Source organism: Sapajus apella, unplaced genomic scaffold, assembly GCF_009761245.1.
Source record: "Sapajus apella isolate SASKATOON/1434 unplaced genomic scaffold, GSC_monkey_1.0 scaffold34, whole genome shotgun sequence".
Taxonomy (NCBI): domain Eukaryota; kingdom Metazoa; phylum Chordata; class Mammalia; order Primates; family Cebidae; genus Sapajus; species Sapajus apella.
In genome coordinates, this window is record NW_022436974.1 from 17,497,659 (window position 1) to 17,518,255 (window position 20,597).

At 36.3% G+C, this 20,597-nt stretch overlaps 1 protein-coding gene across 25 annotated transcripts in view; it reads left to right on the forward strand.

Moving 5' to 3' along the window:
* DLG2 (discs large MAGUK scaffold protein 2) overlaps positions 1-20,597 on the forward strand; it is a 2,183,817-nt gene that overhangs the window by 1,775,402 nt on the left and 387,818 nt on the right. For all 25 annotated transcript variants that reach the window (XM_032295960.1, XM_032295961.1, XM_032295962.1 and 22 more), the window contains one exon: positions 12,544-12,612. In XM_032295960.1, the coding sequence (XP_032151851.1) occupies positions 12,544-12,612 (69 nt within the window). The remainder of the gene's footprint in view (positions 1-12,543; positions 12,613-20,597) is intronic.

Here is a 20,597-nt window from a genome sequence, read left to right on the forward strand (position 1 = left end):
TTCCCTTTGTTAAATCGGGCATAATTCCTTGCATATATCAGGTGGTAACAAATAGGTATTGGCCAATTAGGTGATTGGAAAGCCAAGGTATGAAGAATGGATGTCTGAACCTTCTACTCAGTTAATGAACTATAATGAAACTTTTGGCCTCTAGAGATGAATTTTTTAATTCTTGTCAAACCTTAATGTGAAGGATGGATACAGGGAGGGGAGCTTCACACACTGCAGTCAGTTGGCGGGGGTTGGGGAAGGGACAGCAGGGGGTGGGGAGGGTAGGGAGGGATAACCTAGGGAGAAATAGCAGATATAGGTGATGGGGGGATAAAGGCAGCAAACCACCTTGCCATGTATGTACCTATGGAACAATCCTGCATGGTCTGCACATGTACCTCAGAACCTTAAGTACAATTAAAAAACAGAAATGTGAAGGGTAAGAAAACTATAATAAATTAAATTTTTTTTTACCCTTATGCGTTTTCAAATCTTCTGACTTGCATCCTCACAAAGTTGTAACTTGCATACAATATAGTTGCTAATTAGTAGTCATTTTTCATTAATGGTTAATTCATTAAAAGCTTCATTTAGAAGCTTTTCATTGCAATCCAAAGAAAAAACATTTTATTCTAACAGCAATGGAAAGGTCTTTGAGAGGTTTTCTGTAAGCAGGCAAATTATGACCTGATTTTGTGCTTGAAAACAATCTTGGTCAATGAGAAGTAACTGCAGGACACGAGAAAAACCAGTTGGGAAGCTGTTTCAATAGTGTTTTTGTACTTTCCTTATATTGATATTTTAAATTTAATATTAGCCCATATTAGTAGCCTAATGGCTGTGAATGCTAAATATTACCAAGCTGTTCACAGCCACAAATGTTTATAAAAAAATTTATCATGTTCGATTCTTAATTCCAAGCTTACCTTTTCTTCTTTTCAATACTAAAGCTCTGGTAATAAGGAGAAGATTAGTTGAATAAATGACCACATGGCTACTTTGAACATACTCAACCAAAAAGAATACCAGAGAAAGAGGTGATTCTTACCTTCAGAGCGTGACTAGTAAAGAGAAGAGGGAACTGAACAATTGGCCTTTTATTCTGTTACCTATTAGTACAGTGATGGTGATGACTCTGCAGTGGACGTTGTAAGGAATTTCTCTTCCATGACCATTGTAAGGAAGATTCAGATTGCAGATATCAAGTGAAACATCTCTTCTTTCATTATACAGCTGCGGCTTTTCTATGAGGTTATTACATGCAAGCTACCAGATTCCACCAAGTCAAACATCCTACATTTATTTGGATGTCTGCATGAAAAATCAGTAAGGAAAATATATTGTAGAACAAACAATTCTTTATTGAAAATAGAACTCAGCAATATAATAGGAGGTGTTCTTTTCTTAGTCTTAGAACCCACACTTGGTTGCAGGGGAAAAGCGGCATGGGTAAAGGGTTTTTCATTTGCTCTACAGAAAGGCTCTGTAAGGACCGGTCCCTGGAAATGCTAGCACAGAAAGGCTTGGAATTCATTCCAGTCTTGTTCAGAACCACTTTCTCTTCACAGATCTTTGGCTGTCTCTAACCCTTTTCCAGCTGTTTTATAAACCTGAGGATCGTGAAAGGCTTATTCTAAATGACAAAAGTGGCTATGTTTTAATTTAGCTTAAAAGCACTCGTGACTTCTTCTTTGCCTACAGAATATAATACAGACTCCAAAGAGCAGTGTTTCCTGTTTCATGTTTAAGGTCTTTAAGGTCTTCAGCAACTGTTGACCAAAACACTTCCCATTAAAACGATCTACTTGCTCTCATTTTTGGATGACGTGACTTCTTATTCTCTTCTTTTTCCTTATGCCTCCTCTCTACTCACTACTTCTTAGCCTTTTTTCTGTGTGTCTCTTCTGCTACTCATCCTATAATGTTTGCTATCACTAAGTCTTCATTTCAGCTTTCAGTTCTTTCCATCACAACCTTTCTAGGAATATCTGTGGCTACAAACAAACCTATGCAATATTGACTCCAAAATATACCTTTTTAGACCAGAACTATCTACCAAGATTAAACTCTAATATCTATTTAATATATCTACCTTGATGGCACACATATTCCCTCAAACTCACCAGATGCAATATCGAAATAATGATATTTCCCTCAAATCTATTATTATTCTTATACTCCTTTCTCAGTATAAAGTACCACTGCTGACCAGTCACCCCAACCAGAAACATGGAAGTTGTCCTGATTCCTCACTTACCCACCACATGCAATTGCCATTTCCTGCACATTCCATTCTTAGCTCTAGCCATATCTTCCTTGCTTCAACCCGTTGGTTATTTCAGGTTCAGTTCAGCATTTACTGATACCGACTCCCAAATCACTCTGCCTTCCTGGGAAGTAATTTCCATTTACTATTTTCTATGCTTCATACTTTACAAATTTTTTTTCACATACATGAAATTTTTTTCACAGTTTGCTTTTTCCCATTAGAGCAAACTGTAAAAATGTACTATTATCTACATTATCTGATGACGGGACTAGAGATGAAATGAAAATGTTCAGTTTTTGAAACTGTCAAGAACCTCATTAAGAAAGGTTGGAAATCCCTAACCCAAGTCCATTGGTTCCCAAGCCCATGCTCTTTCCCTATCACAGTGCTGTCTTCCATCTACACCCAATAAAGTAGGAGAGGACAGTAACAACTGAAAGCAAAAAAAAAAAAGAAAAATCAAAACAAGGAAAATGAAGTGACTTATCCAGGGCCACTGAGCTCATTATGAGTACAGGGGAAAGCCCTCATTTCTGACATCCCCACCTCTGCTCTTTTTTTTCAAAAAAACTCTGCCTCCTCAATGGTGCTGAAGGATAAAAACCAGAGTGTGTTATTCTCAAAAATTTGTTTCCTATTTGAAATGAAAAGATATCTGGGGCAATTTGAATTAGATGCCTAAACTGCTAGCTGTCATACAAAACTCTTCCCGTTTCAAGTTCTCTAATTGGTGTTTTTTGTAGTACCTATTTGTTTTTATATAAAATTTCTAACTAAAATTCGCTTTCCTATTTGAAGTAGCTACACTTATGAAACTATCTGATACTTGATTTAAGCTATTATAAATTCAGTTTTTCATTTTCTTTGTGAAGACTAGTCAGTGTGGCAAGGGTTTTTTTGGGGTGTGTGTGTGTGTGTGTGTGTGTGTGTGTGTGTACAGGTTCATACATTACTAGGCGCCTTATTGCTTTCTGAGATGAAGTTTGTGTACTACAAAAGCCTAGAAGAATGATGTATAGCCAGCCATCCAAAACAAAATGAGTAAAGGCAGGAATACTCCTGCTGTATTAAAACACTACATTTTGGTCCTGGTGTTTCAGGCTGTGAGACTAGTCATAATCCATTTGAGTCAGTCTACTGGGCAAAATGCTGGGATTTCTCATTATTGCTTTAAGCAAAGAGTTTTTCGTGGAGATTAGATCAGCATTTGAAGTGCACTCTCAGAGTCTCTCAGCTGCCTCACAGTGATGAGCGGGATTTTTAGAATGGCTAGTGTTTGGGCTGCCATGTTCATCATTTAACTGTTGTCACGGAGAAGAATATGGAGTCACAGTGGCACAGGATGGAGAAATCCAAGGGCTAAGAATTGCATCTGTCTTCTGAGCTTACCTTAACCACATTTGGCTGTGTAATTTAACCTGTCTCCTTAAGAAGACTAAATTCTCTCATGCTATTCTTTAAAGATAAAAAAGAACTAATATCTGGGTGATAATCCTGTTAGACATTCATACAACAGAACTTTTCTCATCCTACACATCAAGAACCAGTTATTGACTTGTTAGTCAAAAGTTTGGATTTAAACAGTTTCATTTGTTTAAAAAACGGCCTGCATGTCTTACTTCACCTTAACTTTTTAAAATATAACTAGATAGTGGCATAATAAAATCAGTGTGTTTTATTGATATTTAAAAGAAAAAATAGTATTTCTCCCAATATGGCACCTCCAAGTTATTTTTTGAGTTATCACGTCATTACTGACTGTTGAGTGAATTCATTTAACATAAAGTATACCCACATTTTGAGTATCTTCGGCTATGGAATGAAAAATTGGGGGCTCTGAATTTGATCCAGCAATTTTCATTATACTTATTTCCATCTATTTGTCGCAGCATTCTTGATTTCTTAATTGGCCACAATTTTAATTTTAAACAAATTTTCATTAGTACAGTCTTACAATTTGCATTTCTATAAATCATCAGAACTTTTAATTTGAGAACAGTTAACACATTGTGTTCCTTCAACTTTTTTTTAATATGTGAGGGCCAAGATTTTTTCTAGCATTTTCAACCTCTGACCACAATTTTGACGGTGTTATTTCCAATGTCTAAACTGTTCGTTAATTGCTTGAAAATATATGGCATACTAAATTTACTTATAAGGCCAGCAACCTGGGACCCATTTTTTTTTTATTTTTTTCTGAAGTTCCATTTCATTTTTCTTATATAAATCATACCTTAATCCATCATCCATACTTTCCCTATTGGATTTCTTTAAATTTGGATGAGAATCAAAAGTGAACTAAGTGAAAAATTCTTTCCTTTTTTTGAGACGGAGTTTCGCTCTTGTTACCCAGGCTGGAGTGCAATGGCACAATCTCGGCTCACCGCAACCTACATCTCCTGAGTTCAAGCAATTCTCCTGCCTCAGCCTCCCAAGTAGCTGGGACTACAGGCATGTGCCACCATGCCCAGCTAATTTTTGTATTTTTAGTAGAGACAGGGATTCACCATGTTGTCCAGGATGGTCTCGATCTCTTGACCTTGTGATCCACCCGCGTCAGCCTCCCAAAGTGCTGGGATTATAGGCGTGAGCCACCGCGCCCGGCCAAAATTCTTTCTTTTATAATTATTTTCTAATCGTACCTCTCTCAGACCTAGTTTGACAGCAATATTTTTGACTGTTAACACATACTATTTTTTAGTTTTTTCAAGATCAGCAAACGTTCTTTTGATAGAAACAAGGCTTTTTATACACACGTATTTCATTTTTGCAACATTTAATTATGTAATTAGAAAAACAAATGTAATTAGAATAAACAGATTTAAGAACAATTACAATTGATTCTTTATTAGTATACAAATCACCTGAAAGGAATGGAAATTTATGGGACATAAGCATGCTGCTTGCCGTGGACCTTTGTCTGTCTGTCAGTGAGAGAGAAGATTGGTTAGTCTATTCAAAGGATGCTGATTAAGAGAGCTCAACAGTGCAACTTGTGACTAGCTATTAAACTGGAGGAAGATCTGTGATGATTTGCCACGATGCACAGTCTTTATGCCTTACTATAATAATCAATGACTTAAATAAAAATGTAAAATTTGATGATATAAAACTAGATGAAAGAGTAAAATTCTATAATGGCTAACACATCTTAAATGCTCAATAAATACTTTTATTGAATTAAATTGATGACTGAATGTTAGCTTAACAAACTTGAAAACTAGATCAAAACCAATACCATTACATTTGACATGTGATAACTACATTGAGTCCCAAAATCCAATGTGTAAGTACATGATAGATCTGATTTTTAGTCATTTGATGTCACAAATATATGAGAGGTTCAGTGGACCTTAAACTTAGCAATAAAATTCAGCAAATTGTAAAGGTCCATGTTACAGGAAGATGGGATCCAGATGGAGGAAAGTCAGCATCTCATGGCACTCTTTGCTGTTCTGAACACATCTGAAACTGTGAGTTCATTTCTAGATTCTGCAGTTTCAGTATTAGGTTGGTGCAAAAGTAATCACAGTTTGTTTTTCATTTTAAAAAATGGCAAAAACTGCTATTACTGTTGAGCCAACTTAATAGATACCAGAATAAAAATGTAAGAGCATACAAGGAAAGATAGCTAAGAATCTTGAAACTATCTCATAAAGAAAGAATCACAAGTGTTAGGAGTGTTTATTTGTAAGAGTCGAAGATGCAAGGACTATCTCAGTCATCCAGTGGTTGCTGTGGACAAACGGGTATCACACCAAGAGAAGGAAGAACTTTTTAATAATTATAGATGTCCAATGTAGATCATATTTCCCACCTGTGTAGCAGGGTCATCAAGCTAATCCTTGTACAAAACCAAACTCAATTATATTTTTCTATTTACACATATACTTTCCTTTACACACATGCACTTCTGCTAAAGCGCCATGATCCTCTCAGTCATTGGTAGATCTCCATTTGTTCTTCCTCGTCTCCCCCAATCCTAACACCAAAGTCTGCCTGTTTCTGAAGGCCTACCTGGAAGTCCTAGAAGAGCAAACAACCGTTCCTAAACCCTGGGAAGAACAGGCCCCTTTCTATCTAGGAGAGTTTAACTTTTGGGAGGACAAATGCCTACCCAGCCAGATCATTGGAATCAAAATGTCTTCTCCATAGCTCCTTCTTATTGATTCCTGGGCATTCTACCTCTTTCTACCTCTAAATGTGTTAAATACATTCCCTTTTCTTAATTTTTACTGCATTATTCAAGTTTAGGCATTTATTAATTTTCTTCACCCTGATGGTTTACTGTTAATCTCCCTGACTATAGATTTCCTCCACTTCATTTCATTATTTAGAATATTTTAAGGTTTACTTTTCTGAATCACAGACATCACCATGTCGACCCCCTTACTCCCCCCGACTTAATAACTTTGGAGAGCCCACCATTGCCCCTCATTACCCATCCCCAGTCAGCTTCCTGACCTTACTCCTAGCCACTCTGCTCTGGCCAAGCTAAGACACTCAAGGTTCCAGAGCACGCTGCATATTTTTGATCCTTCATGATCTTGGTCATGCCCTTCTAGATTCTCAAAACGTCTTATTTTCCTTTGCCATCCTTTAAAATACCTATATACTCTTCCAAACATAGCTTAGATGGTTTGCCAATTAAATATACCTGGGGATTTATTGAAAAATGCTTTCCATGTTGTTTGGACATGGGCCAAATGATTTATTTGCTTTCACTATTCTCTTTATTATCAGATACTTATAGAGTACTACAAAATTAAAGAATGAAAGACTCATCCCAAACACCTAAGTTGGTGTATGATAAGTCCCCAATTAACATTTGTTGGGTATCACTACAACATATAAATAATTATACAAGACACTTCATGTTAAGTGTCAATGAAACAACAGGAGGGCTATCCAGTTTCATGGGGGAAGGTGATGATGTTTTGATTATGTTAAATTTGAGGTACTGATTGGATATCCAAGAAAAATAGTGGCAACTTAATGTGTGCACCACATTAAGAGAGAAGGAAAGTAGACAGAAAAAGAGAAGAAGGAAATACTAAGGTAGATTACATAAATGATGGATACAAATATGCAAGAGAGAGATGAGTTAAATATGACAAGGATAAATGCAAGCTCATTAGAAGTGAAAAAATAGGCAATATTGAATATCCATAAGGAGATATTTTAATGATGAATGTGACTTTACAAGTCACATTAAGTAACTTTATTGTTATCAGTTCATTGGTAAAGTGCACAAAAAACCTTTTGTGCTGTCCATTAAAATAACATAGTTTTAATATTGCAACATATTGGAAAGACCACACATCCTAACTCTCATTGCTTCAGAGAAGGAGAAAATTAAAAAAAATTTTTTTTAATTTTTTAAAGGGTGGTAACCCTGTGTTACCACCAGCTAGGACCTTTGTGTTCCATGTGTAATAGAACAATTTCAATTCAGATGCTCAAAAATTTTTTAATTTAGCACGGCAATAGGAATGCATCTTTCAACACCCTTCAATTTTCATTTTTTAGGCAACAGTTTGGAATCTTTTACTTGGAAAAATCAGAGTTCTTGAAAAGGAAACTCTGTTGTGCTCTTTCTCAATTTTATTTAATGATAGCATAATTTGGACAGGCAATAGGACATCATGACACCTCTCTTTGGGTCTTAAAAAGTCTTGGTAATATTTATCTCCACAGTCACCTGATTTAGTACCTCTGTCAAGCTACCTAACTAGGGAATTGGTACCACAGGTTTTCTACCAGGTTAGAGAGGACTTATGCTCCAGCATCCGTGTTATAGCAGGATGCTGAGCCACCCTCATGCTCATTCTACCCACCCACTATTCATTGTTACTTAAATCTTCATAAATGTTCAGGGCTTACTAATGAGGTGCTGTGGATAAGACAGAGAAGTTCCTTTATTAAGTGAGCTTCATAAAAATGATCTTCAAAAGCCACTGACGTGGAGGTTGAGCATACATCACAAAAATGATGGGTGGTATTTTATACCAAAAAAAAAAAAGAACTTGTCAGTGTTAGTGGGAATTCAATATTTTCTTACAGAGCGTTTCAGGTCTTCTATATAGACCAGTCACAGAGCTTTGATTTCACCTTTTTATGAGACAATATAATTTGTCTCAGAGAAGCAAGCACTTTGGAGCTGGCAAATCTGGGTTCTATTTTTGCCATCTATTAGCTAGGAGATCTGGGTCTTAATTTAATTTCCATTGAAAATGGGCGTGAAACCTAGTTCCTGATGCTATTGCAAAATTTGAAAGAGAAAAGTTGTGGGGGCCTTCCAGATAGATAGAATTCAATCCATGGTATCCATCATTCAAAAAGACATTGATCAGCGGTCTTTTGTGTGCCAACCCTGAGCTGACAATGATAGATGAAGAAACCCAATACCTTGCTCTGCAAGCACACACAACTTTATAGGAGAAACAGGCATGGAAGTAAATCTTAGTGATTCACAGCCCTGGGTGCTGTTATGGATATGTAGAAAAATGAGATAGCAGCACAGAGCAGTATGTTTTAGCTGTGATTTCCTCCATTGGTTCTTTCTCCAGTAGTTCCCAAAATTCCATCTGACTGGCCTCTCTTCCTGAGGAGGTAAAAGAGCCAAGCAATGGTTACCTGTAATTTCCTAGTGATGGGAACTTTACAGCACATTGTCTATGTAGCCAGTAATGTGGAAAGGATAGAACCTATTTGGTCCGAAGGGGAAGATGTTGGTGTTCTTTAAAATACCAGTTGTAATCACCGTCAGGTAGCTCCAAACACCCATTGCAAGTATCCCTCCTGCAAGTATGGCTTGGACATTACTATTGTATTTGGGAAAAACAAAAATTCACTTGTCTGCACAGGTGTTGACTATATTTATCTTAGTTCACTGTATTTGTGTTAGAATAGAGTAAAAGGATAATTACATTTTGGAAAAGGCTCTATTTGTTCCAAATTTACATGCTAGGAGAAACTGGCTAACCTTGCGTGTGTAATATAAAAGGAGTCAACTTCTCTGAGCACCTCATGGTACCATTCGCATGTACTTTGTCACTAAAACTTCAAAGGGGATATTATTGGAATAGAGTAGAATTATAAAGTAATTAGTTGTAAGGTAATGATAAGTGAGACTACTGAATAATTCTTTGTTTTAATTTTTGGGATGAATTAATAGTGAGAAAGCTATCAGAAATTACAGTTACTTGTTAATCTTGGTTAGTGAACATCATTGATCTTTGCGTAAGTGGTACTATCTAGACTAGTGGAAGATAAATGGTAAAGGAAGGATTAGACATTTTGCACAAAAGATATACAATTAGCCAATAATTGTGTATAGAAAAAAAGGTCATTCTCGCTAATAAAGAAATGCTCATTATGAATCTGAAGCATCATTTATCATCTATTAAATTGTTAGGGTGTTTTCAAAGTTATAATGTCAGTGCTTATAAGACTGTGGGAAAACTGGTACAAATATACATTTTTGAAAGCAATAAAATGGTACAAAGCTTTCGAAAAGTACTTAGTAACATAAATTAAGAACCTAATAAATGTCTCCATTTTGGGAAATGCATCTAAAAGGAATTGTAGAATAAGACAAAATTAATCGATGTCAATGGGTTCATTGCAGCACTGTTTATAATATTATAAATGTCACCTAAATATCCAACTATCAAAGGATGGTTAAGTAATTATATCTTCACAGGAAGTAACATTATATAACACCAAAATAATAATTATGGAGATCCCATTAGAAATACTTACATTGTAATGTTAGGAAAAGCACAGAATATGAAGCTACATATGTTTCTGTATATATATAAAACTATGTGAAATACATATGGACATGTAGAGAGTCAGTAAGATAGAATGGAAAGTACACACACTTGGCAATCAGATAGGCTTCAGTTTCGATTTTGGCTCGGCATTTGAAAGCTGCTGATTTCTGAAAATTATTTTAAGTTCTGTATGTTTTGCTTTTTTATATATGGGAATACTCATATCTACCTTGTAGGACTCCTACAAGAACTACATTAGATAACTCTAAAATGTAAGAGAAGGTAATGGAACTATGGGTGATTTTTTTTAATTTCTCATTTTTATTTCCAGTAATTTTATAATGTATTAATAATAGAAAATATATTTTAATTTGATTTTTATCACTAAAGTTATACACAGAAATATGCACCTTGTGGCACTGATCGTATGACTAACTGAAGTAGTCTAAATACAGTAATTATTCTTATTTGGTACTAAACATCTCAAAGTACATATTCTGCTAAATCATATTGGTTTATTTTTTTATTTTTATTTATTTATTTTTTTATTTTTTGAGACAGAGTCTTGCTGTGTCACCAGGTGCCAGGCTGGAGTGCAGTGGTGCTATCTTGGCTCACTGCAACCTCCACTTCCCAGGTTCAAGCAATTATCCTGCCTCAGCCTCCTGAGTACCTGGGACTACAGGCGCACGCCACCATGCCCAGCTAATTTTTATATTTTTAGTAGAGACGGGGTTTCACCATGTTGGCCAGGATGGCCTCAATCTCTTGACCTCATGATCCACCCACCTGGACCTCCCAAATTGCTGGGATTACAGGTGTGAGCCACCACGCCCAGCCTGGTTTATTTATTTAACAAACACTTACATAGGTTTAACATGTGATAGCCATTGTTCTAAACACTGTATTCATTTAATTCTTATAATAACCCTGTGAGGAAAATGCTGTTACTATCCTAATCTTGTAAGATGAGAAACTGACATACAGAGAGATTTAAGTAATCTATACAAGTTTGCATCAGTATATGTAGTTGAGCCAGGCAGTCTGGCTACATGGTCCAAGTCCTGAATGCTATGATGCTTTTCAACTAGTCAATTAAAAACATGATCAGTGAAGATCTGTGGTGCTTGACGCTGTGAGGGATACCAGGAAATGCAATCTTTAACTTGAAGAGGCACAGTTTTTAAGTTGAATATCCTTCTCTAGGTTTCAGCTGTGATCTCCAAATTCTGTGCCTTCAACTTTAGGCAGACATTATCTACATGTCACAGGAAAGCATCTCTTCTCACCTGTGGTGACCAAGGTTCTGAATGAAAGTCTCTGCAGCCTACATCTTGATTCTCTGTGGCAATGTCAGTGTTTGCCATATATGTGCTGAGAAATCCTAGAGCTTTGCAAAGGTGCCTAATGTTCTGCAAACATTTGACTCAGGTTTCTTTTTATACGTATATGTATATATACACATGTTCCTATATTTTGTGTATATGTAACTAGTATTTCAACCAAAATATTTAACTAATACTATAAAATTAGACATTCAATAAAGTTTGGCTGTTGAATTACAATTATTGTGCTTATCTCAGGTGAAAGATTTTCTTGAAATCTCTTTCTAGTTAAAGAATATTCTAAGATTGCAAGACAAATTCTCACAAATGTGAAAAATGGTTATAAGAATTTAAAATGACTGTAGAATCAAACAGTTTAGATGCCATTTCAAGCACAGGAATTTACCATGTGACTCTGAGCAACTTTCTGATTCTCTCTGTATCTCAATTTCTTCATCTGTTAAATGAGACATACCTCATAAAGTTATGAGAAATAAAAGACATAAAAATATAAAAACACTTAGGAAAGTGACTCAGCCAATTTAAGACCTCAGTAAATGTTAGATATTATCATTTTATTTCTATTACCTATCTGCAAAATCAGTCTTTTCTTATTACATATAAACAAAATATAGAATTACATTAAATTTGAAGACTGATGGGCACCTGAAAGCCCCATTTTTCAAGTTTTGTGTTCATCAAATAGTTCAATTGTTATTGATTAATTTTACAAATAAGTGTTACAAATTTGAACTAATACATACATCTATACTAATTTAATACTACTCTGACTTACAGATTAGGTTATGCGTAAAATTTTGTTAAAAAAAATTCTGCAGCTTAAAAAAATACATTGCATCATAAAGAAATGTATATTTTTATGCTCTACGTTATCTCATTCCAAGAGCAAAAAATTACCTTTTCCAAATACGTGTGTTCATTTTAATATCTACCCATCATTCAGAGCTTACATTTGAATAATATACATTAAAATCAAATTATAAAAAAAATTAACTATTATCTGGTAGAGTGCTATATTTTGGTGGAGGGTTCTACTTATCACCAAAGATTTCATCTCTACTGTATTTCTTTAAAGATTGATTCTTTGCAATAGGACTGATTAAAATGTTCAAAAATATTTTAAATAAATGATCTGTGTTTCTTCTGTCTTTTCTTGCAGTCATTCCCAACATAGCACCGCAACTCGTCAGCCTTCAGTGACTCTCCAACGGGCCATCTCCCTGGAAGGGTAAGATAATAATACAGAACCTCTTAAACTGTGAAGCCTTGGAATTAGTCTTTCTTTCTCTCTCTGTCTCTTTCTCTCTTTCTTTCTTTTTCTCTCTTTCTTTCTTTCTCTTTCTCTCTCTGTCTCTTTTCTTTCTCTCTCTTTCTTTCTTTCCTTCCCTCCCTTCCCACTCTTTGTCTCTCTCTCTCACACATTCACTCAGATATCTAGGAAACTCATGTTATGTGCCAAGCACTGTGCTAGGTACTAGATTTAATAAGTCAGATAAGATTTCTTCTTTCCCTTTTACGGTGTAAGCGTTACACTGTATAGGAGATATGCATAAGGGATTAATGGAGAATCCAGGAGGGATACCTAGCTATAAATGGGCATCTAAAGGGGACTAGGGAAAGGTCAGGTTGGTTCCCAAAAATATGTAACTCTTGAGCTGAGGACTGAAGCATATATGGATATTTGCCCAACAGTACAAATTCACAAGTGTTCTTTCAAGGAAAGAAAAAAACCTAACATTTACATATCTATTTATCTACCAACCAACTGTTGCATGAGTCCATTTTCATGCTGCTGATAAAGATATACCCAAGCCTGGGCAATTTACAAAAGAAAGAGGTTTAATGGACTTACAGTTCTGTGTGACTAGGGAGACCTCACAATTATGGTGGATGACAAAAGGCACTTCTTACATGGCAGCAAAAGAGCGAATGAGAAAACCATCACATCTTCTGAGACTTATTCTCTACCATGAGAACAGTATGGGAAAAACCGTCCCCATGATTCAGTTATCTCCTACCAAGTCTCTCCCACAGCACATGGGAATTATAGGCATACAATTAAAGGTGAGATTTGGGTGGGGACACAGAGCCAAACATATCACCTGTCTTACCCAGTTTTATTTCTAAAGTATTCCTAGAAGATAGGTGTCTTTTTTTCTGAACCTTGATTCTCAGAGAGGTTAAGTAATTTTCCCAAGTGTACTTGTATAGAAAGTAGCATAGCCTGGATTTGAAAGCAAGCCTGACTCCATTGTGTGGCTCTGTCCCCTATAATGTGGTACGAAAAGTCTTTATTGAGGTGGAAAGCGCTGGTTGTACAATTCATAAACCACAATCAGGCCAAATTAGATATCATGTAGAATTTCCTAGTGTGAAAAAAAATGGTGTAGAATTAGAATGACTCTAACCTTAAAAAACATTAAATAGAATCAATAACCTGCTGTATGGGATGGTGCTGGAAGTCCATGTGCATATTAATTGGCTGAGGTGTTGTTTGCAGTAGAGGGAATGGTACGGGGACGAATTTTACCACTATTTCTACCTTACTTCATAATTCCTTTTGAAGACTTCTTTTGGCAGGACTCAGGGTGGCTATCATTTCACATTTTGGCCATCAGCATAAAGAAGACTTCATCCAGCTATGATAAATAATGGCATTTCCTTCTAAGGATATTTCTAAACTTTTGCTTTCTTTCTTTTTATTAGCAAAAGCTTATTAGAAATTTGCCCTAAATATTTTTTTTCAATTTTCCACTTGAGTTAAAGGAACTCTGTGATTGACATAGTCACAATTCTTGTTCTCTGTTGAAGCCAAAAATGTAAAGGCGTTACCCTAACTTTAAAACACCAGAGTGACTCCTTTTATGAAAAACAACAAACTGTATAAGCTTCATAGTGATCTATTGACCCAACTAGCATAAAGTACTTTGCCTTATACCTAGTGAAGAATACAATGTATTCTATTTTCTGTAAGAATGGAAGAAAACTTATTCTAAATTCAAAGAATTTGGTTTGAATCCTGGCCTCTACTATTTGTTGTTGATCAGGGACCTTCACCTCTCTAAGCATGGGTTTCCTCAACAGCTACAAGAAAACATAGTAACAAACTCGCTAATTCTTTTCTTTTTTTTTTTTTTTTTTTTTGAGACGGAGTTTCACTCATGTTACCCAGGCTGGAGTGCAATGGCGCGATCTCAGCTCACGGCAACCTCCGCCTCCTGGGTTCAGGCAATTCTCCTGCCTCAGCCTCCTGAGTAGCTGGGATTACAGGCACGCGCCACCATGCCCAGCTAATGTTTTGTAGTTTTAGTAGAGACGGGGTTTCACCATGTTGACCAGGATGGTCTCTATCTCTTGACCTCGTGATCCACCCACCTCGGCCTCCCAAAGTGCTGGGATTACAGGCTTGAGCCACCGCGCCCGGCGAACTCACTAATTCTTAAAAATAAAAGTAGCAGATACATATTGAACCCCCAATAAGTACTAGTTAAAAAAACACTTAGTCTAAGTGTTCTGAAAAAACAAATAAGATTTATTTTTAGAGCATAGATTAGTTTGCAGACTTACTTTGAACATTTGCTTAAATACATTTGTATGTATTTGTTTATGTAAAACACTCTGGATATAAAATAAAATATTTGAGGTAGAAGTAGCATTAGTAATATTTAGAAGGCAAAATCTCAGTAATCCTCTCTAAAGTCCAGAACACAAAAATTCATGCTATGCATGCCCAGCTGTTTGTCAGATGAAGAGGTAATGTGGCACATAATCATTGTGACTGAACACATAGTGGGAAAGTTATTTTTCATCTTACATAGGCCAATGGGTCTTTAGCAGGTTTCCCGTTAAAGTGTTATACTGCTGAGTGTAGGCAATCAACTGAAATTGTAAATTCCATTATTTCAAAACTCTCCTTCCTAATGCTTTTGTGAAAAGCAGCTACATAGGATATTTTTTAAATGAATGTAGTTAAAAAGGCCATATGTTTATGTAATTTTCACCCAAGTTGCTATCTACTTGACATAAAATAAGTAGAGATATTTCAAATTTCCAGTTAATTTGATCCATTGAGACAACAAAACTATCTAATTGAGTCCTCTACCATACATAGAGTCAGTGCTGTTTTTAAATTGGTATCTGAATCATCTATAACTGTGCCAGACAAAATGAGGAAGAATAATATCCCCATTAACGGAATAAGCTCTATGTTTCAGTTTCAAATTGACAGACACAGCCCACACCTTAATCTCCTCTTCCTCCTGAGACCCTATTAAAGAGAGCTAATGGGATAATTTAAAAAAAAAAAAAAAAAAAGGAAAATCTACGGGGGGCATCAAAGGCCCAAAGGTTTCATTACATTTCTTTGCAACAGAAAGCCAATGGAAGGGTACTGACTGCGGAAGAACAAAGTAACCCCAGCCTTTGATCACCTATACAAGCAGGGCTGTACAACTCCAGGGGGCACATTTTACATTGTATTGTATCAGAATGGCATCTCCTAGAGTTACATTTTCTGGGTTGCCACGCACAAGAAGCCCTACCATAGTGCAGCAGCACTGTGTGAAGAGGCCCACAGCTCAGCAAAGAGCAGATCTGCCTAGCCAGCCCCAGAAAACTCAGAGACGTTAGAGCAGTGACAACAGATGGGATTGAAAGCAAAGTCTGAGAATAGGAATGAAGAGTCCCCCCTGTAAACATGCACAGCCCTGCATACAAAAAAAGAAAGTTCTTCTCAGAAGAAATTGAATCAATCTTCTGTAGCACCTAGATGAGCTAGTATGAGAGTTGGCCCCACAGCCAAGCCTTTCTCAGTGTGCTAATTTGGGGCACAGTTTCGTGTTTGCTCACTTAACCTCAAACATTTAGGTTAAAAAGCTTTGCCCTTGTACACACCAACCCCTGCCAGCATTTCTATTACTTTGTTCCTAAATAAGAATAGACAGCCACAAGTTACCAAACATTTTAACAAACCTGAAAAATGACAGAGACAAGATTAAAACACACACACAGAAAAACTGTTCTCAAGGAAACACAAAGATAATTCTGGGAACAAAATATAATTGAATACTCATTATAAGCATTTTTTTTTAGAAATATGGAAGTAATCACTAGAATTAAAACTGAAATGGATAATAGAAAAGATATGGAATCAACCTAAATGCCTGTAAACAAATGGCTGGATAAATAAAATGTGTTATACATACACAGTGGAATACTATTCAGCCATAAAAAGAATGAAATCATGTCAATTTCAGCAATATGTATGGAACTGGAGGCCCTTATCTTAAGTGAAACAACTCAGAAACAGACAAATGCCACATGTTCTCACTTATAAATGGGAGCTAAATAATATATACATATAGACATAGAGTGTGAAATGATAGCCATTGAAGACTCAATAGAGTGAAATATGGGAGAAGGTTGGACGATGAGAAATTACTTAGTGGGTAAAATGTACATTATTATGATGATGGATATACTGAAAGCCCAGGCTTCACCACTGCAGGGTATGGCCATGTAACAAAATTACACTTGTACCTCTTAAATGTATGCAAATATTTTAAAAGCTGAAATGGTCAAAAGCAGCATTTGCCTCTGGAAAGGAAGGGAGAATTCTCAGTGGGGTGGCACAAATTGAATTTTGAGAAATGTGTTTGCAGCAAGGCAGCGATTAAAAAATCAAAAGGAAAATCATATGCAAAAACCTAGAAGCATTTTGTTAACACTGTTAAGACTAAGAAGTATCTTCAGCCACTCAAAAAGCTTTCTTTCATCCAGGAGAAAGCTCTTTGTTACCTTATGAGGTCATTTGGTGGCATACTTAAAGGCAGAATTTTCCAGTAAAATTTCTAGTAGCATTTTCACATTGGTAAAACAGCTGCCCTGGAAGGTGTTGACCACCCTTTACAAGTAGCACTTAACAGGAAACTTAATGGCCATCTTCAGGGAAATTCTTCAAGGAATTCTTTATGGAGTAAATAGTTGGTCTAACTGACCCCACCAGAAATCTCTCCCAAATCCAGAAGTCTATGAGTATCCAAAAGAAAAACAAAAGGTAGTTTTGCTTATAAACAGACAGATCTAAGGGAACCCATCCTTTCAAGTTAACTGGTTTGTGTTGATACTGCTGTTGTGCTTTCTCATCAGAACAGGCCTAACTCCATAGGGACAGCCATGTACCACTCTTTGGCACTAAAGACACCCTTCCCACACTGAAAGACCACTCTAGGCTCATGAAATCATGGCTCCATTTGGGCTTGGGAGACTCTGGTGTTCTGAGACTGAGCTCAGGTATCCTTTCCAAGGAACATCTGGAAACAGGACCTCTAATGGAATTATCCCCTCTCGTTCCCTACTTTACTCCTTTTGCCTGGATAGGAAAAGCTTTTTTTACAGCTAATGTGTTTCAGATTTCCCAGGATGATGCTGACCTAAAAGACTCAGTCTTTTTCCTCTAAGTACTCAGGTATTTGGTTCCAAAATATATGGCCATGGCAGAATGTGATCTGAAAATCAACATGTCATCCCTGAATCAGGACATAGAACCCAGGTCTACCATTTCTTACTGTGTGATCTTGGCAAGATGTCTGTTGCCTCATATACAAAGTAATCAGGTTGAGTTAAATAAACAAGGTATCAGATGCCTTCCAACTCTAACATTTCAGAGACAAAATTTTGGCTCATAGATAACGAAGCATAAATTTTAAGTGACCGTTGGGTTCTAGGTCGCTCGCCCTTTGGGCTAGTTGGCTTGAGTTATCTTTACCCACACATTCAGAAACCCTCAGGATTTGTAATCAGCATGAATGCTCAACTTCCTTCAGCATCCCCTGGCCTTCAAAACTAGTGCTAAGTAGTATTGAGGGCAGGGAGGAGCTGTTATACTGATTAATATACTGAATTACAGTAGTGCTCTTTGAAACTTGAAAAAGATAGGTTTTTTTTCAGGCTGTTAGTTGCTGAGGTCACTGGCCAAAAATCTGAGCCTTTACTTATCACGGATATTTAAGTGACTATATGAAAACAGAGAGGAAATTTGGGTAAAGTGCAAAGGATTTTTGTCTATTTTCAGAATGTATTAAAATAATATATATTAATTTATATTTATGTTAATATGTGTATATATGTATATGTACATGCACATATATGTGTATATATTTATGTGTATGTGTCGTTCTCTTTATTTTGCTTTCCTGCCAGCTGAAGAGTTTACTTACAGAGAACATAAGAAAGTACGGAGATGAGCACACATTTGATTTTTATAAATGATCAGAAGAAATCAAACTGCTCCCCCCGAAAAAAATTTCTGTATGTGACTTATAGCCCAGTAAAGATAGACCTGCCTCCTGAATAAGAAAGTTCTGGGTGAGAAAGCTCTGGTTGAGAGTCACAGCCTTATTAATGCTGCCACGTCACCTGCCAAAAAAATCTTAGCTGTGTGGAAGGACTCCATATTACAGGCTCTCCTTCCATCCCTGGGTGGGGGAGGTAGATCTTCAGAGTTTAAAACCCAGGGGATTCATTAGGAAGCAATCAAAGGAGCAAATTCCTCTAGACCAGCTCCGTTTCCCCAGTTCAACATCATCTGCTTTCTTTTCATTTTTCCTTGTGTCCCTGGAATTTCCACCTCTCCTCCTATTTGAGCTGTCAGCTCCTTTTCCTTAGCCCCATTTCAGTTGGCAAACAGATTCTTTCTTTCATTTCCTTACTTCATAAGACATCCTTTTCTAGGCCTTATAATCTTTTTCCTTACATGTGTAGAACTTATAAAAGGTGTTGTCACGGCAAACTTCAAAGATTCTCCCAAATTTGTCAGTGTTGAAAAAATGCTGAGGCTGTAGCAAACTAGAAAATATTTAAGGGCTATGAAGACACAGTCTCTAATTCGCTCACAGGGACTGGACTTCTGTTGCCATCTGCTTTTGAAATAGCAACTGTGTAAAAATAAATTAATACATAAGGAAACCACTGATGCTTGTTTAGAACAGACGGAAGTTTCCAAATGTGGAATTTTAAGGACTAGTAAAATAGCAAACATATTTTGTAAGATGACATAGAAAATCTAGATTTGTATTTTTCCAGGTAAAAACTTATATAGATATTAACCACTATCATCATTATTGTTACATAAAAGAAAGTCTTCCTTAAAATGAAGGCAAAAAACATAAATTGAAGATTACAGAGTACTCTGTCATTAAAGCAGGCATTTCAAACATGTAGACTGTAAATTTCAAAAGAATTTTTTTTCTATATTTAAGGGCTCAAATGTAATATTAAATAGTATATATTTTAATTTTAGTGTCTGGTATGTGTTGTGTTTTATATGTGTCTCATTTTGCTCTGATAACAGTTATAGGCACATTTAACCCACTTTATGGATGGACACTAAGCTTGGAGAGGTTAAGTAGCGGAACTGACATGTAAGCCCACGTTTTTACGTCACTACCCTCTCCTACCTCCCCAGACTTATTGTGTTTTGTTACTACAAGTTGGCCAACCTGGAGTCCTGAGTAAGACATTAAAATACAAAGTAGCACTCAACATGATTTCTGAGGATTTTGGAGTTTTTTGTTAACTAGAATCATTGTCAAAAATCTGGTTTGAAATAAAAATGTTAATAAAAGGGCAACAAACTTGTATTGTTATTCCACTCACCTTGAAATATTCTTAATCAGAAGAAGTGGAGGAATAATATTTCTAGATTATAGCCTTCTGGTTTGACCAGCTGAACTAGAAAGCCCAAAAGTCACAGGTCAGGAGTCTGGCTATGAGAACTACTGGACTGCCTTGTTCAGTGGCCTCACATACTGAGGGTTGCTCAGTGCCAGTGGTATTGACCTTGGAGCGTTACCACAGAATCCACTGGGCAATTGGAGTTAGGGATGTTTAATTTTGAACTACTCCCTATTTTCTGGACATAGTTCCAGTTCCAACATGACTACTTATCATTACCATGCGTATCTTCCTTGAAAACCTTTTAAAGTTTTAGTAAATGGGTTTTAAAATGGTCTCAAAGTAATTGTGAATAAACTTTCTCCTCATTGTTATATAAACATACCCAAAACAATGTGCTGCAGAAAATCCAACTAGAAAATTGCCCCTCTTAATCAGTACTCATATTTATTAATGCTAATAATAATATGCTCACCCATGACATTGACAGAGATGTCACTAAAGAGCAAGTTAATATGCTGCATTTGCCAAGGAGGAGTA